Below are 27,850 nucleotides of genomic sequence, written 5' to 3' on the forward strand. Positions count from 1 at the left end.
TTAAACTTTCTAATACGATTTCCCATAAACAAAACTATCGACTAAATTGTTAAATTCTATTCTAACTCCAGCATATAATCTAACTCCAGATTATATTGAAACCGGTAAATGTATTCTGCCCTCTTGAGTCTGGATGTGTTAAGACTTCAATCTGTTTGACAAGGAAACGACACTTGTATTGAAGTGGATCTACTGACTTTTCAAATACATGCGATCACTTAGAAGCATAACGAAACCGAAATTGTTTACATAGAAAGTTTCTTGTCAGCATTGTAATATGTATTTTGGAAGATGATTGGTTATGACTGTATTATGACCAACATTTACACTTTTTCACAGAAAGTAGGCGTGGCATAGATATTGTCAGTATCGTACAGAATATGTAGTATTTTTCTGTAATTATTTCCGTGTTAGGTACTTTACTAAATTTGATTCTCATAATTGTCATTAGCGATCAGGACTGTGGATTCATAGATTCATAGATGCCTCTATTGCGTCGTGTTTCCAAGGTCGCAAAAGGCGTAAATCCATAACATTGCGACGATATCGTCTCAAAAGTCATGATTGTAAAACGAATTAACTTTCATATGTAACTTGTAGGTTAATTTGCATTTGTGTCTTTTGTTGTTGTTGTTGTTTTTTGTTTAATATGTAATTGTTTATCATTGTCTTTTGTTTGTTATAGCGCTAAGAGACTTCGGTGGTAAGCGCTTTATTAAAGCACCATTTTTATTATTACTATTATTATCTGGATTAAGACGGATTTCTTACATTCCTGACGAAAGAACCAAATTAACCTATAATCTTTTTACATATAGTGCACACATTTACACAATCATTGTCACAACTTGAAACACGTTGTAATCCAAAGACTGAGTAAAAACTTGTTTTAAAATTTACATATACCAATGCATGATCAAAGATTAATGTTAACAGTTATTGAAAGAGTACCAGTGATTGGGGACAGGTACTTTAATAGAGCACATATACATATTCTTTTAAATGCAGATTATGCGTTTCTAATATATAAATCATTATTTTTTTATCTTGTGAAAGACGACTTAGCGCGTACTCAATAGTGCTGCGTACAAATACATATTATATTGTGCCGAATGCACAAATTGTCATTGGATATGAATATTGAGTACCTTCTAGCGAACTCAAAAGTAAGGCAAAGGATGTAGCATAATAGAACGGCGTGATATATGAACACCTATACAACTAAAACCATGATAGAGAAGATAGCTCGTTATTTGAGGCCATTACGTATTTATTCTTAGATGATATTGATGTTATTTTTGTGTTCATTTTACGGTCAATGAGAAAGAAGAGATTACTTATTTTTCTAGATTATAAAAGTAAACAGCGTATTACACCCTTTTCCAGAACAAATTTACAGAAAGCAGTTTCAATAGTCATGTGCGTCACCATTTGAATGGAGCGAACATTACAGTGACATGTTACATTATTCTAACAAGATTTCTGTAGGCAAACGATAGGCTACTGAAGTTACCCTTTAGCTGATTTCTTGAAAGTCTATACAATCGTGTTTTAGGTAAAAACTTTTAGTTTACCAGCAAGCTATCAATGACTACGACTTTGAAAGTAAGCAAAGGCAATCCACTTCGTTTTACCTTGTAGAAATATAGAAATAAAACCATTTCATCATATTACACCATTAAAATAAACAGAATTTTAAACAGAATCTTACGTACACGGCATCCAAAGAGTTCGGCTTATTATAAGAATTTAAAAAAAAAGGAACTTGATTTGGATCCAAATCTATTTTACATTAATGCTCTTTTTAACTTCGAAACCTAGTTTACTTTGAGTTTCATTACAACCAACATATCATATCGCCGTAAACACAGTTGTACCGTTTGTACACTCCAAACAATGGTATTATTTAGAGTCATTAAAAGATTCCTGAACTTGTCACCCCAGCAGATAACTTTAAGGTGTTCGTATAAACATGATTTGATATCTCCTTTAAAAGTGTTAGTTTTTACTTTTCAAAAAGATCTTAAAACTCATATAGCAGCCGATGTTGTGACAAGATTTAAACAACTTCTCGGAATCCCTTTATCCTATCACGTTTTATGTAAGATGTTTATTTTTTTCTTCTATTTATCCTCTTTCGAGGGACTTTATTTGTTCATATCATAAAATAACAGCTATTTACAACATTGTTTAAATACAGAATTCATGCAGTTGTAACATATCATACATAGTACAGAACATGAAACTAATGTGACATAATTACTAACTAAAATAATGAAAACATTTTTGTAACTTCGTTTGTATCGAATTTCTTTTGATTACATTTCATATTGAGATAGGTACGAATTTCCACCTTTAATTCTTTTATCAAATATACAGCATGTATCCTGTGCTTTTCACTTCCAACAAATAGTTTCTATAGATAAGATGTTTATGCTACACAACGTGGCTTCAATGTTGAGACGGTTAGAGCCTTCCCCAAATATCATCTTCAAGTTAATATTGTGTCAAAATATAACCGAGTAGTGTTCAGTATTTTTTCGGAAATCGGCTATAGCCTTTAGGAGACAAATCTTTAAGACTAAATATTAGGCAATAAACCCTTCAACAACAAGTAAATTCGAATTTGAAAAGTTTTGAACAAAATAATTATTTAATAAAATAGGTTTTTTTTTTCTTGGTCTAATAAACATCGACGTACAATGCATCAACACTGAAAACCTCATCCTTAGGCAAGGTTGGTGTCTGTCTTGCTTCTGGAGTGGCCTTCAAGGTATTCCTGGTGGGTCCTTCATCTGGCATTTCATAGAGTGGGATCTCCTCTGCATCATCTCCTGATCCTGACATCTTCACATCGTCATACTGGTCCCCTTTCTGAAGGGTACCCATGATCTGCTCGTGTTGAGTGATGATAGCATTGTTGCCATAGAGATGATCTGAATTGGAAAATCTATCAAGAACATTTGATGTTGACTTTGACTCACGATTAGCTCCACTCAATTCCATAATGGAAGTGGCATACTCTGAACCCTTCCCAGATCCACCTTTAACCGATTCGTCACGAACTTCAGGATTCTCCTGTTTAATCGATGCATTGCCAGTGTCTTTATTTTCTCTTCGATCTTTCGTTTTCTTACACCGCAGAACGATAATGATTACAATCAATATGAAACTGAAAACAGAACCAAGTATGGCGATAATCAGGGTTATATTGCCATATAGGAATGTCGATGGTCTTTTTTGCGTTGTTTGTTTCAAAGAAGTCGTTGGTAGCGTAGTCATGGGAGAGGAGGATGGCATGGGCTGAGTTGATAGCATGCAGGTGATCCTCGACTCGGTCTCAATTTGGAGATAGAATTCTGAATTAAGCCTGTTTAATTCAGTCACAGAAATCACCTTTATTTTATCTGGACTTGAATTGTTTGCTGTAATGCAGTTAGAACATCTAATGACATGTAAATAATACGTATGAAAGATAATTCGAGTATAATAGTCATAACATTCGAAGGTTGCCGAATCATTCTTTCTGATGTTAGAAATGTATATATTGTTAGAATCAACACGTTTATCGTTGGTAACACCTTGTGTAAAACGAGAATCATTGATGAAGACACCTTCCCAGTTGGCAATTAATGTTCCATTTCTGTACCAATTCTTGTAGTTATCATACAAACCATCAATTCGAGAGCAGCTTAGTGTGATTCTATCTCCGATGTTAGCTAGTATAATATCACCTTCCACTCTGCATGCAAGATCCACACAGAAAAGCACAACAATCACAGATACAAAAACACAACACACCTGCGATCTTGCTGCCAGGCTTGTAACACGCACACGTTCTTGTGAACACATCACCCCAGTACTTCGCGAATTGCATTGGTTGCCGGTGACGTACCGCATTATGTACAAAATCTTAGTTTTAACTTATAAATGCATTCATGAATTGGCACCAATTTATCTGCAAGAATTAATCGAGGAATACAAACCCTCACGCAATTTACGGTCATCTTCACAATTAAACCTCGTATCTACTTCTGTGTCAACTCTCTCTTATGGTAATCGCTCCTTTCGCAAAGCTTCTGCTGAACTTTGGAACAAATTACCTTTAAATGTAAAAAACTGTCAAACCATTAACCTATTCAAAACTAGTCTCAAGACACATTTATTCAAAATTGCGTTCGATGATTAATTATCTCTGTTCACTTTGATGTGTATTCCATATGTATTGTTATTTGTAGGTTTATTTGCATTTTTAGTTTTGTATAAGTTGTAATTGTATATCAGTCTATTTTGTGTGTATAGCGCTTAGAGACTTCGGTGGTAAGCGCTTTATAAGTAACGTTTTTATTATTATTATTATTATTATTGCAGCCAAGTTTACAAATAATAGTGAAAAATCCAAATCTAGGATGGGTTTTCATCGCTACGAAACAAAAATGTCAGATAGGTTTTCCTCTCAGTAGCTGAGAGTATTGCGTTGATTCGTTAAAGACGGTGAAGTATCACAAGGACTGTTTTGACCATTGTCTGCATTCGATGATAATAGTTCCTGAACTCGATGGTGTATAACGGAAATAATGTTTTGAAGCAGGTTGTGATGAAAAGTGCGTGCACATGATTGGGCCGATTTGAAGAAGGGAATATTTTCCTTCTTCCGATAATTTTGTCATATTAAAACATCGTCACGGCACATCATCGAAGTACCTATTTCTATTTTCCATCATGTTTTGTCACTTAAGTGGCGTAGTATTTCATTTCCTGTGCTAGTTTCACTATTATACATGTATTGTAAAATAAATTAAATTTTCACTTTGCTTGAATCGTACCTCCAGATATCAATGATCAGAGATAGCAGTGATCTTTTGTCAAGATCATTGCGATTCTCAGGATGTCGAATATATTTCTAACGATGACCTCAATACGAGTCCCAGGGGTCTCAGTCAAATACAATTAGTCTACTGTTAGCATACGTCACAAAGAAAATGCATATGAAGGGGTGTTTTTTTTTAATTGGACATTAAGGTGTTCGCAAACATCCATTTTCATTGGGCCATTTTCATGAAAAAGGGTACTTTTTCAAAATGATTCAAAATCCTGCTGTACGCGCCTGTATACGCGTTTAGGGTTATTTTCTAGCCCTCGGGGTTTGCTCCTGTGTGGCCGACAGCCACGGGAGAGTCATGTAGCGAATATCTAGCGCGAGTCGGTTTGAAACGATCTTAAGATCATCAGTAGATCAATATGGATGCCAACGATACCGATATATTTTTTTTCAAAGATAGGACTTAATATGATGGCTGTGCATTAAACCCATTTGGAAGTGTAGGCTACAGGTTGATTCTCTATTGAAATAAATGTTTACTTTGTTAATTTCACATCAGAAGCGCAATTTGATTTATTTTACGCTGCCAACAACTTAAATCGTAATCCCTATCGCACTTCAAAATGCTCAAGGGTTACAATTTTACAATAATTGTTTAGGAGTACACTTTTTTGAAATACCCTGTTAGGGTGTGAATTCGGAGAAAGACCACGCGAAATCCTCATTTAGGGTGTATTTTAGTTTAAGAAGAAATCCTCGTTTAGGGGGTGTCTGGAAAACCTATGGTCACGCATGCTTACAGTTTTTCTACATGACTGAGACCCCCGGGTACGAATCCCAGTCATGATCCTCTGTTAATCATCTTGGTGATTTATTAGTCTAAAAACACTTCTGTAATGCAACGAAAATCACGTTTCGTCATGCCTGAAGTTCCGCGGCAGAGCCCGGTTCCAAACATCTCGCAGAAAAAAATAAAGATACCCAAAATGCTGCAGAAAGCTAGAAATTCATATTTGTATCTCGTTTGTTATTAAAAAAACGATATGGCAACCAGTCAATATACCCTGCCCTCTTGAGACTAGATGTGTTAAGACTTCAACCTACTTGACAAGGAAATGATACTTGTATTGAAGTGGATTCATCGATGCCACCATACAACCACATACTATCACTTAGAAGCCTAACGAAGCCAAGATTGTATAGAAAGAACCTTGTCAATATTTTTATTTGTATCCGGCAAGATGCTTGGTTATATTATGACTCACATTGACACTTTCTCTCGTGTTTTTCTGTAAGTACTTCCTTTTTAGGTACTTTACTAAATAGTCTAAGGATTCATAGGTGTCTTTTTTAATATTTTCTCCGTTGCATCATGGTTCCAAGGTCACAAAAGACGTCAAACCATAATCAATTTTGGGGTATAAGGGCCTTCCAATGTCTAAACATAGTATACTTTTCGCTTGGAGGTTTCCCTTTTGAAGGTGCCCCCTTTTTTTCCTCCAGAAAGTACCTTTTTTTTTGTTGGAGCCTCCGCCCCTCCCTACTTTGAAAGACGCTCCGTTTATTTCCGTGGAATGCGCCTGCGCAGTTTTGGCCAAAGGACGGATCGCCTTATCAACAAATAGGAGGCATATTGCTCCAAACTAATGCAAGGTCTCCTTAGGTATACGAGTTCATGATATGGACCATATCATATGGTAGTCCATGTATCCCAATTTCATACTAATCTGAATTTACATCCTTTGAAAGAGATTCTAGGGGTAGCATAATCATTCTTTTTGAAGGCCAAAAGTACCCATATTACTGCAAATTCATGGACAGTCTTCTCACCTTTTGGAATCTCTCTATGTTTGTCCATGTCTTTAAATTGTATTTAAATTCAATTTCACAGCCTTTCAAGGAAATGTTTAGGGTAGGATAATCACTCTTAAAAGAATAGTCTTTGTGTTTTTATCTATGGCAGTTGAAATATTTACAAATTTTTGCAAATCATTGACCGAAGTTCTTGTACAATACAACATTCTTAGAAACAGAGACAAAGCATACTTATATTTTGTTTATAATATAGTTCTATTTTATTTTCAATAAATTAACATTCTATTGCCTATTTAAGATACCAAGTATCATTTTAAATTAAAAATGTATTATCAATTATCATATTTTCATTTCAAATGTAATAATTATCACTACTGATCAATATTTTTCAAGTTGAAAGCTGGTTTGACAGAGTGGTATGATATATAACAGTTCTACATTGCATATTCAACATATATTGTCGATACTTACTAAATTAAAACATACAAACATTAATGCGTAAGAAATGTGCCGCTTATTTAACTTAATCATCATCAAATTTTTCTGCGGGGTAATTTTTAATGGCAGGGTATTTTACCGTCATCGCTTCCCCGTACATAGAGCGATTTCCGAAATAAAAAAAATGTATAAAATCATCATCACGCGCGCACCATGCAGTTGGTGATGCATTGTGGGACATGGCTGTCGACACATAGGGACATTATGAATAGCAGATGGCATTATAGGTTAATATGAAGTAGTGTCAGTAGAATACCCTGCATGCCTTTAATCAAGAAATAAAGTTATATTGAAGAGCAGGAAGAGTAACAGCTACATCCTTGAATAATGAACAATTATCAAAATGTTGCAATTGTTGTCATATAGCATCGATAAACATAAACTGATTGTCTAAATTTCTTTCAAATAATGAAAATATACTTGTCATTGGCCTGTAGATATCTTCGCGAGATGATAACTATGAGGACCTAAAATACATTCGTGGTTTAATTAAAAATGTATAATGATTGCCTATAAATTAATCGGAAAGTAAATAAAATTATAATACAAATTGCGAAATCGAATAATGTCCGTAATTGATGATTATTAATATTCTGTATAAGTGTATAATGCTGTAATAAAACGATACGTTACAATACTTCATTTTTATTGAACATTTATCAGGTGTAATGTTAACTGTTAGAGTTAAACTCTAAGCATGTTTTAAATGTATTCATAAAACAGAATTGTCACGTACGCCAATTTGAAACCCAAGTCAAAAAGGTCTAAAAAATGTGCAATAAAACCACTGCTTTGTCCGAAATAACACTTACCATCAACAAATTAAATAGTCCGTGAAATAGTACCTGAAATAATGCAAACAAACATTAGCACCATTTCAAAATTTAATCAACCCGTTGAATACTAAGATAAAATTATAAACTGAATGAAATCCATATTTTTGAAGATAAAGGTTAAATAAAAACGTTATCGTCTCTAACGAGTAGAGGTGCAGATTTTTAATGAATCTTTGCATTTTTTCATACACAGCATAAGATCTGTACAGAACATTTTACACAAATACTCCACTTCGTTTAATGTGTTACATGTCCTTTTAGAGTTTAAACAAAATTGAACTGGTAAAGATGACAATTTTATTGATAGAAAAATAGAAAAAGGAATAAGAGATAGATTAAAAGAGGGGGAGAGAAAGTAGAAAGTAGAAAGTCTACAAAAGTAGAAAGACTTGCTGAGATGGTTTATACTGACAAACATTATCGTCAAATCACCTCACACATTAAAAATTAAACATTACAGTCGAAACTTGAATGAAATCAAGAACGTGATAACATATGCGTATTTATATGTGACAGTTATAACATATTCCTGAACCTACGACTTTCTCTCAATGATGCCACTGACAATGTATGGCACAGAAAGAGCTCAGGCTAAAAGGAAATCACATAACATGTGCAGTTCCAGCTATTGACCTTCTTTATACTTAATATAGTCTACTCTTGTGAAAGGTAGTCACTGAAAATAAAATGCATAGCTAAGAACAGGAGGACGTGGGTGTTTTTTTTTGGGGGGGGGGGGGGGCGGGATGGGGGGGGGGGGAGCAACATCATCATTTAAATCAAAATCTTTGTCGGGCAATGTAGTTGTATGCAAATTTGTAAATCAGCCGACCTAAAACCTCCCCTCCCTGTCCAATATGTAAATAACACCCTGGCCTACAGAGTGTAAATGAAGTCTGTTAATTTCTATATCTATATTCATATGCAATTATATTTGTTAAGTATATATGTTGAGCTTCATTCGTAGGATTGTGTATTTCTTTTTCTTTGTTCATGTATCGATATATCCTAGGACAATAATGAACTGACAAAGGACATTTCGTCTGTTGCGAGCCAGAAGGATATTGGGTCATATGCTGTTAGAAAGCAGTAACGCCCTTCTGGCTTCCAGAAGCCAATCTTGCGGTATATGACTCTTCTTAGAACCTGTCATTATCATACATCCGACTCCCTAGATTTTTTTCCGTCGTCGAAGTCGGTACCGAATTGGGGTTGAACTTGGAGATGGTGTTCAAGCCCTTTTTGGAGGGTTGGTTGTTGGGTTTCCACGTCGTGGTCGTACGGGTATTCATCGTCGACGAGAAGCGAGACGTCGAAGAATCAAGAGAGACCCGCAGAGACTCGGGGAGGCAGCAGCTGAATTGGGCCCGCCATTGGCGTCGAACTTGGGGTTGACGCACGCAGTAGAGCATGAAGATGAAATAACCCTGAAGGGAGTTGAGCACGGTGAAGATTCCCTGGACGACCACGCTAGTTGCTTGGATCAACGACAGGTATCCTACTGACCACGTTAATCCTGTACAAAAAGACAGACACAATGAGAAAATGCGTAGTAATTAAAAAAAAATGAGAATCATCCAATATCTCGTAAGTTCAGCGGCTCAACAGTAGAAAAATGGCATTTACAATCATAATCATTTCATCGGTCTATGCACTTAACTTATGGAAAAGTTTACCTAACTTTATATCAATGGGTATTTTAAAAGTTGATTTTAAAAAGGACACCTGTTAAATTTAAGAGAAAAACCCCAACTATTTATTGCAGCAAGTTCTCTTCTAAATCAGGACTTGTGCAAAGTACTTACATTTACATTAACACAAATATTAAATTACATACTTTCACTACGTGATTTGTGAAATGTTTAAAGAGAATTCGCTTCAAGCGTTGTGATAATGAAATATGAATATGACAACTAATCATTTAAATTTATGTACATTCCATACAGAACAGAGAGGTGGTTATGGACTTCTATTTTCAACGTATCTTTGTCGAGGATTAATTTCACCGGGTAAGTTAGAGTATTCCAATCGATTTGTATGAAAGAAAGATCACAACAATTGTTATTGTCTGCAATCGGGATAAAGCTATTCGATGAAGGTGTGCTTCTAACAATTCCTTGAACTCACCCATGAGGAGGAGAATGCATACGGCGTTTTGGAATCGTCGAACTCGTTGACGTCGCTCGGCCTTCTCATTCTGTTGCTTACCCCTGACCGTCTTAGTGAGTCGCTTCATGACCAGCACAAAGACAACCAAGTTGAAGAGGAGGATGAGACCAATTGGTATCAAGAGACCACCCACCTGGGGCCAGAGACTCACGAAACAGCTGGGAAAGAAGATGGTTCACAAATGTAAAGATGGTGGGATGTTTGTTTGCCATTCCGATGTCGATATATTTGTTGGGTATATGTAACGAAAATAGAATATGACGAGTACGATGATGATCATCATTATAACATCATCATTAATTATCATCATCATCATCATCATCACCACCACCACCATGATCATCACCACCACCATCCTCCTTCTCCTCCTCCTTCTCATCATCACCTCATCAGTGTTACCGTTATCATCTTCACAGGTAACATCATCATCTTCATCGTCACCATGTTCATCAACATCACGACCACCATCATCATCATCATTATTATCAGTCAGACTTACAAATCTGTCTGTGCGTATGTTTCCCTTGTGACTCCTGCTGTAATGAACACTACGATTGCAGGTAAACCTGAAAGAAAATAGTTTAAAAACGATGAGCACCAACAAAACTGTTTCAGCACATCAAGTATTTGGAGAAGGAATTGTCATCTTTTGCGGTGTAATGTATCGCAATTCATTGACAATTCGCACCTCTTCAAATCAAATGTTGTGAAAATTAACGAATTTAATTCAATTATGGACAAACATGGGAAGGCAATAGTAGGTAAATGACAACATGTCAGCATCACTTAAATACGTTATCAATAAAAAGAGAGAAAGAAAAAAGATTATGCAGGTAATGAATAATAAACGTTAACGATCAAATGGTATTTATTTAAATTCTAAATGCAAGGTTTAGTATAACATCAAATATCTTTAATTTGTTGATGAAAAATACAATGCATGATCGCTGATATTACTTTTTTGCAATTAAACCAACAAAAATATGGATCCTATTTCTGCTTACCCCATGCACAAAATGATGCCTTGAGGATGAAATTCGAGACGTAACTATCCACGACCCGCACAAACATGAGATACATGTTGAAACCCTCGACGCACATCCAAGCCAGCGACGACAGCGTGAAAAAGTGCAACAACCCTGCTACAATGCTACAAGGAACGACGTCGACCTCGACCACGCCACTCTCGGCGTCGAGAGCGATCATGGCCAGGAAGGTGACGTAGAGACCGAGTAAGGAGAAGCAGAGACAGAGTAGGATCTGGTTGGGATTCTTCATGCGAAATTTTCTAGAGGAGGAACAAGAACATTATGGTGAAACAGTGAGTAAAGGTTTGCATTTCTTGAATTCGTGATCTGTACATTGTGTGTATATGCTCAACAGAAAACAGATGAGAAACTTCCTGAAAAAAAAAACATCTCTGGGTTTATATGATCACACAGTCATAGTTTCAGAGAAATAGCAAATGCCTTAATTCAAATATTACATTTAGATCACCAACAAGATCTTTCTTCATATTATATTTGTACGAATATCATGCTGATTTAAATGAATGTCTCTTTTTCGTTCTGTTACATTTTATTCAATTTATTTTTTAGTTCACTTTAATACATAGAAAATTTGGTCCAGGTATGTAATAGGAACTGAATAAATTTGAAACGTTCGGATTTTCGACTCGGTTCTGGAGAAATAGGTAGAAATATCAATATGAAGATATGTCTTGAACTTCTAAAATTGAAAACTAGCGTTGAAGAGAGGCATACATCATCGGAGTAAATGCAGGAATGAAGTAACCGCTTGAACTGAAAGTTCGATTTCGGCTTGCAGTTTATTCTGAGAGGAAGGCAAAAAACTGAAATGCGTCCCAATGAATTCGGCTTTTTGATTACTATAGGGATATTTACTATTAATCAAACTTACTGAATTATGAAGAGAGAGAGTGAGAAAAGGAGAGGGAAATTAAAATAATTAGAAACTGAGTCAACTGACCTATTACTCAAATACGTTATGATGGTGATGACCAGTCCAACAACAGACATGGAACAACCGACATAGCTGAGAATCTCCAAGATGTAGTCCTCTTTATCAGACAACGTAGAACCACCGTAGATGTCCTATGGTAGAAAACAAGATGAAAGATATGCAGGTAGAGAGAGAGAGAGAAGTGAAAAGAACGGGAGAAAAAGAGGGGGAAGACGAAGGAAGAAAAGAGAGAGAGAAAGATGGAGACACAGAGAGAGAGAGAGAGAAGAGAGAGAGAGAGAGAGAGAGAGAGAGCGAGATAGGAGTAAAATGAGATATTATTTTTCAATACAAATTAACAGATTGTATAGCTTTTTATCATGCATCGACATACATCTAACATTTAACTTCCAAATCTGAAATTGTATTGGTTTCTGCATTGGCGAAATTCATCATCTTGCTGGCTCTCTTGTATTTTCAATCAATCACATTCTTAAAAAAAAGAAAGAAGAAAAACATCGTGCACACTAACATCACCATACTTCTAACTTGTTTACCCTTTATGTACGATATCTTCAAAACAATTTTAATTGTAGGCAAAGGTATATATGCATGAAAAACATGTGTAATGTTTCAAGTTTGTATATAAAAACCTGTCTGGTATGTATACAACTGTTCCAGGGAATAAAAACCAAAGACTGATCACACTAATCTTTACCATAAGAACAGCGAAGTTAGTGAGATGGTCGCATTGGCATACTGGTCTGGAATCGGTGCTTGTATTACTCAGACTACATCCTTCTGTTGACCAATCACCAGTCCCGTTATTGGCTTCAAAATCCCAGAACACACAGGTTGCATTTGTAGCGTTCTAGAATAGTAAGAGTAGAGGATCAGGATTGGTTAAAGTATATCTTAAGGCCTCTAACCTCTCAGGAGAAGGTACCAAATACCTTAGGTTGCTAGATGTTTACCTACAATGCGTGAATATTCACCTGCTCATACTTAAAATAAGGAAAGAGAATCATGAAATTATATATTTTTAAATGACAGGTTAAGGGAAGTCGCTGAATGGGAAGGAAGGGTTGCGGGGCGACTGTTTTGGCTATAACGTTATAAGATGTGATATTTGCTGACGTTGAGGGATATCATCCCTACACACCTCCCCTTAACGTTCGTCTACAACTCTACATTAAATTGTAAATCTTTGAAGATGACTCCTGGTAATAATTACCCTAAATATAGAAAGTGACTTGTAAGAATTGTATTTTTATCATTCAATTTGATAGTTTAGTTAAAGCCAAGTATTTCCTTACACTATTGAGCGGTTTGAATGAAACGATAACGGGTTCTGTTAATCCATTGATGACCGATCCTCCAACAGTGGCTGAGATTACCGGCGAGTTCGCTGCTCTGTATGAACCAGTGCTGTTCTCGTTCACAGCTAGGCTAGGAGACTGGAACAACGCGGGATCAGCGAACGTAGTGAATGAACACCTCACATTGTCACCGGTACTTATGATGTCGCCGATTTCAGACGGGAGTGCGATGAGGGCATCAGGTTCGTCATCGTCATCCTCGTCGACCACAGATTCCTTTCCAACAATCAGTTGGAAAGCGTCTGAGGCTAGTTTGTCGGAGCCCTCACTGACGGTTAACGAAGCAGAGAGGCCAGATCGAAGCGTATCGGGTGAAAGTTCTATTATCTGTTTAATTAAGTAGATATGAACTATTATTCAACTAATATGAAATATAGCATTTACAACATTATTCTTGTGAACATACTTTGTAGTTTGTACTGGAATACGACAAAAATTATTTAAATATTCCACGAACGACATCGACAGATTTCAACAGAATATTGGCTTTAATAGGGCAGATGAGTCAAATTCCGTCGAATTCATTCCATAACATTAAAACTAAACAATATGCAATCTGTGTTTGCTACGGTTCTTACGTTTTTCTCCGTTTTCTATGTGATCAGAATTTGATGTTCCATTTCTCACATGAATTGAAACACACTTGTTGTTAATAAATAATCACAGTAGTGGTGATAATTTAATACCTGGACAGCTAAATTATCTTCAACCCTAGTGAATGTGCCATTCGAAGCGGTGACGTCTACAAGGAAAAGCTGATCCTCTAGAGAGGCGATGGCACGGCTTGTCGCTCCACTATCAGTCTGCGCACCGGCAAGTTCATCTGGAGAAGCACTCAGAATGTTTTGTACGGTCTCAATCACAAAGACACAGACCTGTTGAAATGCAGGTTGATAAAGTAAAGCGATTTACAAAAGGAAACGAGCTAAAAGGGCTACATTCAATGCTGTCTAATCTGTCATGTTTCACTAGAGGGAAGGGAGTGGCAGGATGTTACTCCCCTCCTCAAAATTTGAATTGGCGAATCAGTAAGCATGTCGGCAAGTTGGTATATATTTTAGCTTGTATTAATATATGAAGACTTATGCTGATTCTGTCTTTGAGCAAAACTGAAAGTCACATTTCTCTTCAATTCGTCTGACGGAATTTACGACTTACCCTACCCGAGTGGAGTGACGTCAATCAAGCCAAATGAGGGACCTTTGTGCTATGGAGAGCATTGGTAAATACAAGGTATTACAAATGCGAGACCGTAGATGAGACTTTGACTTTCTCCTCTTTTTTGGAAATGTTATTAGGGACACTTGTCTCCGTACCCTTGTGACTGTAACACTATACTTATTCCAATTATGTTCATTACAGAAATCTTTTAGACACACTCGGGAACGCTTACCGCTGGCTCTGGTGATCCGGCTTCGGCGATGTCCTGAAGCAACCTCGATGCAGACGCAACGCCTTCAGATGTCAATGACTCGGTGGATGATGTCAGATCTGATGTGGCTTCAGCGATGTCGGCAACGTTGTCTATCGTTACCGGAGTCTAAAATGAAATCGCAATAGATTATCAAAGTGAGTCATGGGTAATGAGTTGTATGACACATTCGACAGTGACAATTTCGACTTCTATGGCTCAGATACATTCTTCAGTTTACCGGAAAACGTCTGAGGAAGGTGTCTGAACCATAGACATCGAGCTAAGCCTTAAAATAAGGTAGACCTGGGCAGCTTGTCTTAAAAACGTTTTCGCTGACGTCTTACTGAAACATGCAAACACGCTTTTGAATAGGATGTCGGCGAACATATACTTATGGCGGTTTTATGAAACGATGCTCTTATTAATATTTTCAATGTTTTGGCGTGAAACAAAGAATATTTTCCCATTCTGTACATAATTAAGTGGTGAAAAAGAATGCATGCTATTTGAATGCGGAATAATTTTGTTTACGGTGAGATGAAAGATTAATGAAATATGAGCATTGTATGTTTTGGCTCTAGAATGATAGATATAAATGTTGCATCAAACTCACATCTTCTAGTACAATCAGACGTTCATCAGCTGTCAGATTTCTTCCACAGTTATCTACAGGATCCCAGTAGCTCGGTGACAGACCGTCTCCTACACACCGAGCTCTGCCGATAGGCTGGCCATCTACATATAAAAACAGACCAGACATGATATTATAAAAACAAGGGTTTGAAATTACAACAGTAGCATGAAAACGAATGTATTGTTTATTTACTCAAGATTGCAGCTCGGTCACATCGTCCGCCAAACCGACTCAAAACCTAACCATAATGGACAAAATCTGGGCAGGTTATTTCACTAATTTAGATGAATTTGTTATGCATTAAAGCTCACAATTGTTACATTGTATTACCGATACTAGGAGAAATTAGGTCTGATACATACAATTAAGTTTATATGGCGAGCATAATCCAGTGGAGAAGGCTTCGGAGTCGACGGGTCCTGTCGTAAAGTTTTCAGCACCATAGGGAGACATCCAGGTGAGGTAAGGGCATGTCGCTGGGAAAGAGAAAAACAAGAATGGTTTTGTTATCTTCAAGACTAAGAGTTCCGATGTTTGCACAGAGTGAAATAATATATTTTGTGGTCCGAGTCATTTATGGTGATTGTTATCTATAAAGTCACTTCGTCACCCTATTGGTTATTGACCATTTATCATGTCACTTCGTCACCCTGTTGGTTGTTGACCATTTATAAAGTCACTTCGTCACCCTGTTGGTTGTTGAACATTTATCAAGTCTCTTCGTCGCCCTGTTAGCTGTTGACCATTTATAAAGTCACTTCGTCACACTGTTGGCTGGTGACCATTTATAAAGGCACTTCGTCACCCTGTTGGCTGGTGACCATTTATCAAGTTACTTCGTCACCCTGTTAGTAGTTGACCATTTATAAAGTCACTTCGTCACCCTGTTGGCTGGTGACCATTTATCAAGTCACTTCGTCACTCTGTTGGTTGTTGACCATTTATAAAGTCACTTCGATACCCTGTTGGTTGGTAACCATTTATAAAGTCACTTCGTCACCCTGTTGGTTGTTGACCATTTAATAAGTCACTTCGGTACTCTGTTAGTTGTTGACTATTTATCAAGTCACTTCGTCACCCTGTTGGTTGTTGACCATTTAATAAGTCACTTCGGTACTCTGTTGGTTGGTGACCATTTATAAAGTCACTTCGTCACCCTGTTGGTTGTTGACCATTTATCAAGTCACTTCGATACTCTGTTAGTTGTTGATTATTTATCAAGTCACTTTCATACCCTGTTGGTTGTTGACCATTTATCAAGTCACTTTCATACCCTGTTGGTTGTTGACCATTATCAAGTCACTTCGTCACCCTGTTGGCTGGTGACCATTTATCAAGTCACTTCGTCACCCTGTTGGTTGTTGACCATTTATAAAGTCACTTCGATACCCTGTTGGTTGGTGACCATTTAATAAGTCACTTCGTCACCCTGTTGGTTGTTGACCATTTATCAAGTCACTTCGGTACTCTGTTAGTTGTTGACTATTTATCAAGTCACTTTCATACCCTGTTGGTTGTTGACCATTATCAAGTCACTATCATGTTGGTTGTTGACCATTTATCAAGTCACTTTCATACCCTGTTGGTTGTTGACCATTTTATGGTCACTTCATCACCCTGTTGGTTGTTGACCATTTATCAAGTCATTCGATAACCCTTTGGTTATTGACTAGTTATCAAGACAATTGTTTCCCTGTTGTTTGCTATCCTTTTATCAAGTCACTTTGCCACGCCGTTAGTTGGTAACATTGTATTAAGTGTAAATCACTTACTTGTACTCATCACAGTCACTAGGTCTGGATCCATAAATCCATCTGAGTCCTCGGCTTGTGATAGAAGGGCATTCTGAATCAGGGACAGCTGTAGAAGTTCGTTGTCTGTTCCGTTAGTCACGAAGACAATGATCTCGGCGACGACGATGCCTGCAGTCAGCGCATCAACACGTGCTTCCGGCGGTGACGAAAACCCAGCAGTGTTCTGAAGACCGATATTAACCTGGGAAGGAAATTGGGTCATGTTACTTAACGTTATGTTCATTAATTGTATCCCTTACCTTTTTAATTGCTAATTTATATTTAGAATGCAGCATACGAACTTGATTTCATTTTCTCTCACATTAAAGACCCATTTTATTTACTTGCTTGCCAATAATAATTTTAGATCGGTTATTTGGAACATATTTTTAGTTCCAAATGTTATGCCTTTCATTCTTCACTTGAAGCACAGCTTTTTAAGGGGATCTATTTTCAGGAACTTTTCAGGAACTTAACAATGAAGATATCTGTAAATCTGCTCATTCAATAAATTAAATTTACTAGAGATCACCACAGTGAAGAAAATAGTGACACTTCATACTCACAAAATTCTGTATTATTGCTGCTGTTTCGATGAAATAAGCTGAATTGGGATCCGCCAAACTATCTTCATATATTAGGTCGAATGAAGCAGTAACTATGTAATTTGTTACACCTTTGAAGACATAATGAAAAGAAGTTGTTTAAGATCATTCACAGTATGAATTAATCAAAGTTTAATAAGATCAATGAACAAATTATGTTACTAGGATAAAATGCACTTCCAAAATTGGATATGCCTTTCAGAATTATGATCATGGTGTTTTTGAAGTATTTCGGAGCAGATTAGCACAATCGTATTCATCTGCTCATTTTTGGAACGCATGCTAAAAAGTACCACAATATCACACTCATTGCAATCAAAGAAGCAGAACTGCAGAAGTATCCTAACGAAAAATGAAATGTTTTCTGCTTTTAGAATTGTTAGATGGGTAAATGCTTGCGAAGAATTTGCCCGTAATCCAGCATGCGGGCATGACATAGTTTAAAATGCAGAGATTATGATGTTTTTACATAATGCATTCAAGTATAGCTGGCGAACATGGTATACATATATCGCTTAAGAAGATATTTCGATAGTGCTTGCAACTGTTTTAATCAATCTTAAAATAATATAAACAAATTACATGATTCAATTACCTGTCATCGTAACCACGGCTATATTCGTCTCCTCCTCATCCCCATCTGCCCCGTAACCAATGCAGGAGTAGTAGCCCTGGTCCAGGGGGAAGGCTGGGGAGATGACCAGTGGTGATCGGTCAGCATTGTCCAAGAGGATTTGGTCTTTCTTTTTCCATGTGAAGCTCTCGGCGTTCTGGAATGCACACGACAGACTGATACTGGCGCCGTATTCTATCTCTTGGGAAGCGGGATGCCCTATCACCTCGATGGGTTCTGAAATAAAATAGTGATTGAGATCATTTTCTCTTTTATTTTAGTAAGAATTGCCCTGTAGAGAGAAGAGACAGAGGGGATAGAGAGACAGAGAGACAGAGAGAGAGAGAGAGAGAGAGCGAGAGCGAGAGAGAAGGGGAAGGAGAGAGAGAGAGAGAAAGAGAGAGAGAGAGAGAGAGAGAGAGAGCGAGAAAGAGGGAGAGCGAAAGAGAACGAGAGAGATACCTACATGTAAAAAATAACTATTGTAGTCGACAGGAACTAAGGAACTATGATACAAAAAAGAGCAAAACACTGAAGTTAAAATCCTGTGACTGTACTTAAAATCATTAATTTGCAAATACTTACCATTCTGAACCACCTCTGTATTGCAATTGATACCGGTAAAAGTCGATGGACATTCACACTGGTATGCTCCGTCACCTGAGGTACAGACCCCTCCGTTCTGACAGGGTGATGAGAGGCAGGGGTCAACAGCTGGTGGGGAGAAATTTATGGAGTTACATTTTTAAAATGTGACATAACAGATCAAACCCATGCTTAATTTTAATTATACCCGTTGAAAATGAAGCGCCGTTTCAATTGCGTTACTAGGGTGCTTTCACAAACAAGACGAAAGCAAAGACGACGGGAGAATTCACTCAACCGACATCGTCCTGTACTATGCTCCCGTCTTCATTTGTAACCTGTATAAAGAGCGCTTTCGCAAACACGACGGAAGGCAAAGAAGAGGGTAACCGGTAAGCGAAACAATCAATATGCGCATGCGCGAACCAGAATTTTCTCCGTCTTGTTGATTTTCACGACCGTTCTAGTCCATAATAGCGTTCGTTCCCTAAACACGACGGAAGAGCTGTATCGCCGTACAATAGACCATTTTCGTAATGTAACCAAATTGAATGCACAAGTCTTTGTGAAGTGTCTTAATACATATTATTTTATTCACCTGATAAGAATAATAGTATTTCAATAGACAGAATCCGAACTGCACACATTAATTGATCTCGGTTGAGTGAATTCTCCCGTCGTCTCTGCTTCCGTCTTGTTTGCGAAAGCGCCCTATTGCCTATGCTAATACGCCTCTGAAGGTAAAAAACTCAGGCGTCAGTAATTCAACGCAAAGTTTGCACTGTTCTTGAGCTATGACTTTTAATATGACGTCACACTCACATGACACGTGCCACGCACCATTCACTGACGCAGTGTTTCGTCAAACAAAATGATGTCTCGTGCTGTTAATACAATCATGTTTGTTTATGCTCTAGTGAAAGTGTTCTCATACAATGATATCAATAGTGATAATACATGTAGAATAGTGTCACATATACTACGCAATGAATGGCAATTGATCATCCCGAGTGGTTATTTTGTAAATCATGTTATATATGTTTGCAGCACAACAAAATATTAAGATGTACTAAAGAAATCTAGGAAACAGTCACGAAGAGCAAACAAAAATGAAGAAAAAAATACGCATAGAATAACAAATAGCATATAAACACAATATCTGGGAATATAAATAGCTGAAATACAAAAGCAAAAAATGAATACGCGGCTTGCGATCTATTCTTCTACTTCATCTCACATACCTCGTGTAATGCTTTCATCTGATTGCAAAAAGTAAAAAGATTATGACGAGTAAGATGAATCATGTTCAATACTATAAAAACACATTTTTGAACGAATGTAATATACCAAATGGTATCCATGTAATGGTCTTTAAGAGTCGGCATAAATAGCACACATGTCAGTATCCTGTACTTAGCCATGAAACATCTATCAATACAATCCATATCATTTTTAGATTATTCATTCCAAATTAATTAATTTATTTTCATATTTATGTGAACCATAGTAACACATATCTCGAAAATGTAATACCCAAGTCACAACGCCACACAGATTCCATACGAACCGATGACCGACAAAAGCTCGGTTGTTTGGAATACTTTTTCGTTCGGTCTGTGTGATAAGTGTGACTGGCGTATAGTGAAGTACATATTTTGTTTGTCGTCAGGTAGTACTAGTTGTCACTGATTATTCATTCTGATTGCAATCCTCACCTTCACACGACATTCCATCTCCGGCATACCCGTCACCGCACACGCACTCGTAGCTCCCTATCGTGTTGATGCACACGGCATTGAGGTCGCACGCAGTGGTCGACGAACTGCATTCATCGACATCACTGCACACGACCGAGCCTGCGTCGCTCGCCGACACGGTCTCGTAGCCGGTACGACATTGGCAGGTATAACTGTCGATCTCGTTGATGCACTCGGCAACGCTTGGGCATGGACCAAGGGTCTCACAGATATCAAAGGCTAAAACGAAAATGGCGATTCAGAGAGAGAAAGAGAGAGAGAGAGAGAGAGAAATTTGTTTACACCTGTGCGAAATGATAATTGAATTCCGTCGGTCAAGTCGTATTGCTTATGTAGCAGTTATTGATAATTCAGTCAAACATTCCTAGCAAACTTTCTAGCACAATAAACGTTAACAGGCCATCATCTTCTCTGAACAGAAGTTGCCTAGGCCAACCGCTCATCTAGTCATTAGTTTGTTCAACCTAGCAACGACCTCCGTCTACATTCTTTATTTGTATTATTGGTATTCAACAACATAAGTTCAGGGGCGGATCCAGCCGGCGGCAAGGGAGTGGGCCCAATTCGTGAGGAAGAATATTTAGCGGCGACTAAGCCGGCCGGCCGAATAACCGAACACACACACAAAAAAATGACCATCTTTTCTAAAAACCTATTTTTCGGCTAGGGGCGGGGCCCGACCCCCCCCCCCCCGGCTCTCCTCGGTCCGCCCCTGTATAAATTACACCGCCAAACCATTTCTAAGCTGATCTAATCGGATACTGGAGGAAATATATAGTTCATTTTTGTTTGTGCTGACCTGACAGTCTGGTATAGGTCTCATCTGTGTTGTTTGTGTATTACTAGGCACAAGAGACAGAAAAGTATAATAATCTGAATATATTACGAAATGGCATTCTTCAAATGCTGCATATCAAAAAGGTTTGGCCTAATTAGGAAAGAGACATACCTCCACATGTAGTCCCATCGCCTGAGAATCCTGTTAGACATTGACAGACGAACGAACCAACGGTGTTGATACAATCTGCATTCTCATCACAATTATTACCTCCTGATGTGCACTCATTAATATCTGAAAAAACGAAGAAAAAAAAAGAAAAAATAAGGGAATGTGAGGAAATATATTCCTAATAAAAAGTCATGAATTGAAACTAAATATTATCTCTACTGCAAAGGAAAGCATTCACACATGTATCTTTTTAAAATCTATATATATATATATCTACCTTTCTATTTATTTATTCACCTATCTATCTATTTCTTCATCTATTCATCTATCCATCCATCTATTTTTCTATCTATTTATCTATCTCTCTATCCATTTATATATCTATCTAATCATTTATTCATCTATCTATTTATTCATCTATTCATCTATCCATCCATCTATTTTTCTATCTATTTATCTATCTCTTTATCCATTTATATATCTATCTAATCATTTATTCATCTATCTATCTATTTATTCGTCTATTCATCTATCCATCCATCTATTTTTCTATCTATTTATCTATCTCTCTATCCATTTATATATCTATCTAATCATTTATTCATCTATCTATCTATTTACTTATCTATCTCCTACTTACCTACCTATCTATTTATTTATGTATTCATTTATTTATTTATTATTTCATTCATATTTCTATCTACTTATCTATTTCGTGGATCATGTAAACAGAATTGTTTAAAAGACGTACCTCTGCATGTAGTCCCATCGCCTGAGAATCCTGTTTGACATTGACAGACGAACGAACCAGCGGTGTTGATACACTCTGCATTCTCATCACAATTATTAGCTCCTGATGTGCATTCATTAATATCTGAAAAAACGAAAAAAATACCAACAAAAAAGGAATGTGAGGAAATATATTCCCAATAAAAAGTCATGATTTGAAACTGAATATTATCTCTACTGCAAAGGATAGCATTCACACATGTATCTTCAAAAAAACCTATATATCTATCTATCTTTCCATTTATTTATTCATCTATCTATCTATTTATTCATCTATTCATCTATCAATCCATCTATTTTTCTATCTATTTATCTATCTCTCTATCCATTTATATATCTATCTAATCATCTATTTATCTATCTATCTATTTACTTATCTATCTCCTAATTACCTACTTATCAATTAATCTATGTATTTATTTATTTATTTATTTATCTATTTATTATTTTATCAATATATCTATCTAGCTATTTATTTCGTAGATCATATATTTAAAAAAAGACATACCTCCACATGTAGTCCCATCGCCTGAGAATCCTGTTAGACATTGACAGACGAACGAACCATCGGTGTTGATACACTCTGCATTCTCATCACAATTATTATCTCCTGTACACTCATTAATATCTGAAAAAACGAAGAAAAAAAAATAACAAAATAAGAATGTGAGGGAATATATTCCCAATAAAAAGTCATGATATGAAACTGAATATTATCTCTACTGGGAAGGAGAGCATTTACACATGATCTTTTAAAAATCTATATATCTATCTATCTTCCCTTTTGTCTATCTATCTAATTATCCATCTATCCATCTATCCATCTATTTATCTATTTATTTATCTATATATATCTATCTCTATATTCATTCATCTATCTATCTATCTACTTGTATCTCCCTACTTACCTACCTATCAATTAATCTTATTTATTCATTTATTCATTTATTACTTTACTCATATATATATCTACATCTTTTTCGTGAATCGTGTAAAATTAGAAACGTACCTCCACATGTAGTCCCATCGCCTGAGAATCCTGTTAGACATTGACAGACGAACGAACCATCGGTGTTGATACAATCTGCATTCTCATCACAATTATCATCTCCTGAAGTACATTCATTATTATCTGAAATACGAAAAAAAATATATATATATATATATATATATATTCATGAAATGAAACAGGATATTTTCTTCTCTGGATTTACTAACGCATGTGGAACTGTTAAAGAAAACATTTACGCATCTATCTATCTATCTATCTATCTATCCATCAATTAATAATTGCTTATTTTCAGTCATTTGAAAAAAAGGGTACATTTAAAATATCTCGAATTGAATGCATTGTACCCCCAAAAAATGATATTGATTTATTTTGGCAACGTCATTGATCAAAGATGTCATGTATACCTGTACACGTCTCTCCATTTCCCGAATAACCGTTTCGACATCGACATTCAAACGCCCCGTCGGAATCGACACAGTCGGCATTAATGTCACACCCGTTCTCGTCAGTCGTACATTCGTCAATATCTATGAGAAGGTGGGATGTGAGAAGGGGCGGGCAGGAAGCACAACAAAACGAAACGTGGTTATGCTTGTGAAATGCGTTTTTTGGAACATGAAGACAATTAAAAATATAGGTATAGTTTTTCTCCTCACAACCTTTCTCTTCCTCCCACACCTACTATTTTTGTCCCTGTCCCAACCCCCTCCCTCTCTCCCTCCCTCTCCCTCTCTCTCTCTCTCTCTCTCTCTCTCTCTCTCTCCATCATCAAACCTGAAGCACGAATGAAGGAATCAATCAATCAAGTAACTCACCAATCCATCAATCGATTAATCAATCAATCAACCACTCAATACATGCACCGATCATTCTCCATTCATTTATCTCTAACCCACTTGTACACTATCTACCATCACCCGTATACGATCCAAGTGTATCGGTGCATTCAACCATCAAATGATAATAAATTAACTAAAAATACAATCAATCAATAATCGATCAATCAATCACATTTTCCCAATCATATCAATTCCAATCATTTCTCCATAACTTACTTGAACACTGTGTACCATCTCCCATGAAACCTGGCCTGCAGGTACATGTATACGATCCTATTGTATTGGAACATTCAGCCAGTAAATGGCAATCTGAGCTGCCAGTATCACATTCATTGATATCTAAAATAAAGAGACAGAATATCATCATATTTTGGGGGTTTATCTAATTGTGTCATTCGGATTTCGTGTGTGTATGTTTTATTTTTTATTTGTACAAACCATTTTTTCTGCTCGGTTCGTGCTTCCACCAGGGTGTTCTATTTTTTACTTTGAAAAACGTTATATTTTACTATTAAGTTGATTTACTGTATTTCATTTGTTTATATTCTGCTTGACGAAAGAGGGCGCACACGAGTTTCTGACGACACAGTGCAAACCCAAGTCAAGCCACTATCGATAGATAATAATGATACACATGTATGTAGTGCAATACATTCACTTTCAAAAAATCAAATACACTTGATGAAGTTACTCACGAGCATGAAAATCCATAGACAAACTTCATTCGAAATTTCAGTAAGGCTATATTTCACAACGGGTAGTATGGTAATGATATTAAAATTAACAATAATCATAGTAATAGTAATAGTAATGTTAAAGATAATAGAATTAGTAATACACGTGGTAGTATTTATACCAATATTACCTCTTATTAATATGTTACATCGACATTTTAAGTGTCACTGATAGAAAAACAAACAAATACTAGGTGTTCTCTGTATGTTTCCATGGTGACGATTCAGAACTGCAGATATCTTTCAGTAATGTCGTAAACAGCCCTTCTAAAAAGACTGTTGTTACAGAAAGCTTTTGACTTGTGAAAGAATAACACAGTCCTATTATTTGCCGGGTGTTAGAGAGGTATGTATCTCACCTTCGCACGTAAATCCACCTCCTGAGTAACCGTTCTGACATTGGCATTCATAACTACCATCTGTATTGACGCAGTCGGCATTGATGTCACAGCCTTGATCATTCGCTGTGCATTCATCGATATCTTCATATGAAGAAGAAAACAAAATGTACTCATTGATATTTCTAATCGCCATTTGTTCTGGTTGTACAAGTAAATTATGAATTGTGAAGCTCGTCAAAAATGATAAGTCCAACCCTTGTCATAAGTTTATGTGCATAACAGAAAAAACATAAGAGAAACAGAAGGGCGAAAGTTTGAAGAAATCTGACCAATAATAAGAAGGTTATGTATGAAGTATACGATCACTAAAACAGTGCAAATCTTAAATTGGCAATTTAATATGTGGAGTGTGACGTAGACTCTGATAACTCCTCCGTTTGTCCTGTACAAAAATGTACTGAATTTATATTTTCTCCTAAGTGCCTTCTCATTTTGGACAATACTCTAAAATATATTATTATTAAAGAGAAAAGACCCTCCTGAGTCATACATTTGTGAAAATTGTAATTTTAGTCATTTTGTGTGCTGGAACAAATGGGGAAGTTGTCCGCGCTGTACATCAAATAGACATTACCGATTTAGCCAATTTGGACAGCCCATATCTATTGTTTCAAAATTCATAACTTTGTCAATTTTTGCCTGATTTCATTCAAACTCTTACCAGACTGTTTTTCTGATTCTTCTGCTTTCTTTCTGATATCCCTTAAAAATTTCCAATTCCGGCTATCCATTCTTTAATTTATCCCCCTGAACCCTTTATCCTCCCCTGCTTTTCTCTCTCTCTCTCTCTCTCTCTCTCTCTCTCTCTCTCTCTCTCTCTCCCTCCCTCCCTCTCTCTCTCTCTCCCCACCGCAACCCTCTATAATAATACTACTTTCAAATGACATCGATATATGATTTTCATGAATATCCCCGTAGATGAATTAAAACAAATATTAGAAACTTATGATCATGGGCAAAGGGTATTTATTAGACACGGTAAAAGGATTTTCATAAAGAATATGAAAAGAGGGAGACAACAATTGAAGTTATCAGATCTGGAACTCATTCTTTTCCCTCTCGATTTGAATTGTTGCTAGAGGGGAGGGTTGATGAGGTTTATCAATCCCACTAAAAAGTTGGGATACATTTATCGGGCCTGTTCTAAAAGTTCGGCCCATTTGGTGTGACCAATTAAACCTTTCAATGCAAATTGGTCTGGCGAGGCCCCTGTTTAAACATGTACTTATTTGTTAACAAAGAGCTACCAAAACAAATAACAGGAAAAAACATAAAAGAAACAAGAATTATCTACCTTCACATGTGAATCCGTCTCCACTATAACCTATGTCACACTGACACGTATAGCCCCCTGGAGTGTTGGAACACCCTGAATTCTCATCGCAGTTGTCAACACCTTCTTCGCACTCGTCATAATCTTGATTTGAAATAAATATATATTTAATCCATAAGCATCAAGGAATATATGTTACTGAAGCGATGCTACAATTCCTTGATTTAATATATCAAAGGAGTAATTTATAAAGACAGGATTTCAAGAGGCGTAGCCTATTCAGCATTGGGTAACATCGGTCGCACGTATTTCTCCCCTTGTAACCACATACAATTCGCCCTTTGACCTGGGGAAGATAAAAGCCTCCTGCCCCCTCTCGTTACCCCTGGATACCTTCCTGACTGATTGTTCCATCATCCCCAATTCAAACATTTCTATACCAACTGTGAATGTCATAAATCCAAACGCTAGTAATTTAAAGTAGTGTGGTTCACGGTGTATTAATATGCAATCTCCTTCACATGGTGCGTCAATAATACGACCAGTCGCTGACGCACTCCTACGCCAAGTAAATAACGCCTCTTTGGGAACGAGCACTACTTAGTAGAAGACTTACCTAGGACCGTCACCTGCAGCGTACAGCTCCCTTCATTCCCGTACACATCTGACGCTGTGAATGTAACAGATGATGTCCCCACCCAAAAGATCGATCCGGAGGTTGGATCGCTGATTGGTGTCGAGACGGGACTCTGAGAGTTGTCGGTCACGGTCGGTGGGGGCCACGAAACCGCCGTCGTATCTTGGTTGGGTTGGGCGTCGACCATGATGTCTTGCGGACATAGCAGCATCGGGGGCTCCTCGTCTGATCGAGGGAAGAAAAGGAAGTTAAGAATTGATTTAGCCGAACCACTTGAACTGAACCTGGTCATGATGAATGTAGTTGAAAGATTATGGCGAAACGGGAGGGGGGG

General features: G+C 36.9%; 1 protein-coding gene across 9 annotated transcripts in view; it reads right to left on the minus strand.

Annotated features, from left to right (window-relative positions):
* Nucleotides 1-6,873: 6,873 nt before the first annotated feature.
* Nucleotides 6,874-27,850, minus strand: part of LOC583016 — a 33,833-nt gene continuing 12,856 nt past the window's right edge. For 2 of the 9 annotated variants that reach the window (XM_011684094.2, XM_782944.5), the window contains 25 exons: nucleotides 27,496-27,741; nucleotides 26,901-27,023; nucleotides 25,565-25,687; nucleotides 24,688-24,810; nucleotides 24,037-24,159; nucleotides 23,630-23,752; nucleotides 23,129-23,248; nucleotides 22,583-22,705; nucleotides 21,832-21,954; nucleotides 20,841-21,101; nucleotides 19,126-19,254; nucleotides 18,523-18,777; nucleotides 17,889-17,998; nucleotides 17,302-17,524; nucleotides 15,892-16,005; nucleotides 15,509-15,630; nucleotides 14,875-15,021; nucleotides 14,168-14,356; nucleotides 13,419-13,808; nucleotides 12,821-12,973; nucleotides 12,130-12,254; nucleotides 11,145-11,428; nucleotides 10,640-10,706; nucleotides 10,099-10,298; nucleotides 6,874-9,487 (listed from right to left, as the gene is read on the minus strand). In XM_011684094.2, coding sequence (XP_011682396.2) covers nucleotides 9,111-9,487; nucleotides 10,099-10,298; nucleotides 10,640-10,706; nucleotides 11,145-11,428; nucleotides 12,130-12,254; nucleotides 12,821-12,973; nucleotides 13,419-13,808; nucleotides 14,168-14,356; nucleotides 14,875-15,021; nucleotides 15,509-15,630; nucleotides 15,892-16,005; nucleotides 17,302-17,524; nucleotides 17,889-17,998; nucleotides 18,523-18,777; nucleotides 19,126-19,254; nucleotides 20,841-21,101; nucleotides 21,832-21,954; nucleotides 22,583-22,705; nucleotides 23,129-23,248; nucleotides 23,630-23,752; nucleotides 24,037-24,159; nucleotides 24,688-24,810; nucleotides 25,565-25,687; nucleotides 26,901-27,023; nucleotides 27,496-27,741 — 4,373 coding nt within the window. In that variant the 3' untranslated portion in view covers nucleotides 6,874-9,110. The remainder of the gene's footprint in view (nucleotides 9,488-10,098; nucleotides 10,299-10,639; nucleotides 10,707-11,144; nucleotides 11,429-12,129; nucleotides 12,255-12,820; nucleotides 12,974-13,418; nucleotides 13,809-14,167; nucleotides 14,357-14,874; nucleotides 15,022-15,508; nucleotides 15,631-15,891; nucleotides 16,006-17,301; nucleotides 17,525-17,888; nucleotides 17,999-18,522; nucleotides 18,778-19,125; nucleotides 19,255-20,840; nucleotides 21,102-21,831; nucleotides 21,955-22,582; nucleotides 22,706-23,128; nucleotides 23,249-23,629; nucleotides 23,753-24,036; nucleotides 24,160-24,687; nucleotides 24,811-25,564; nucleotides 25,688-26,900; nucleotides 27,024-27,495; nucleotides 27,742-27,850) is intronic. The other 7 variants (XM_031000374.1, XM_011684093.2, XM_031000375.1 and 4 more) reach the window with 7 other exon arrangements.

The sequence above is a fragment of the Strongylocentrotus purpuratus genome, unplaced genomic scaffold (assembly GCF_000002235.5).
Source record: "Strongylocentrotus purpuratus isolate Spur 01 unplaced genomic scaffold, Spur_5.0 spur5_scaffold_6, whole genome shotgun sequence".
Lineage (NCBI taxonomy): Eukaryota > Metazoa > Echinodermata > Echinoidea > Camarodonta > Strongylocentrotidae > Strongylocentrotus > Strongylocentrotus purpuratus.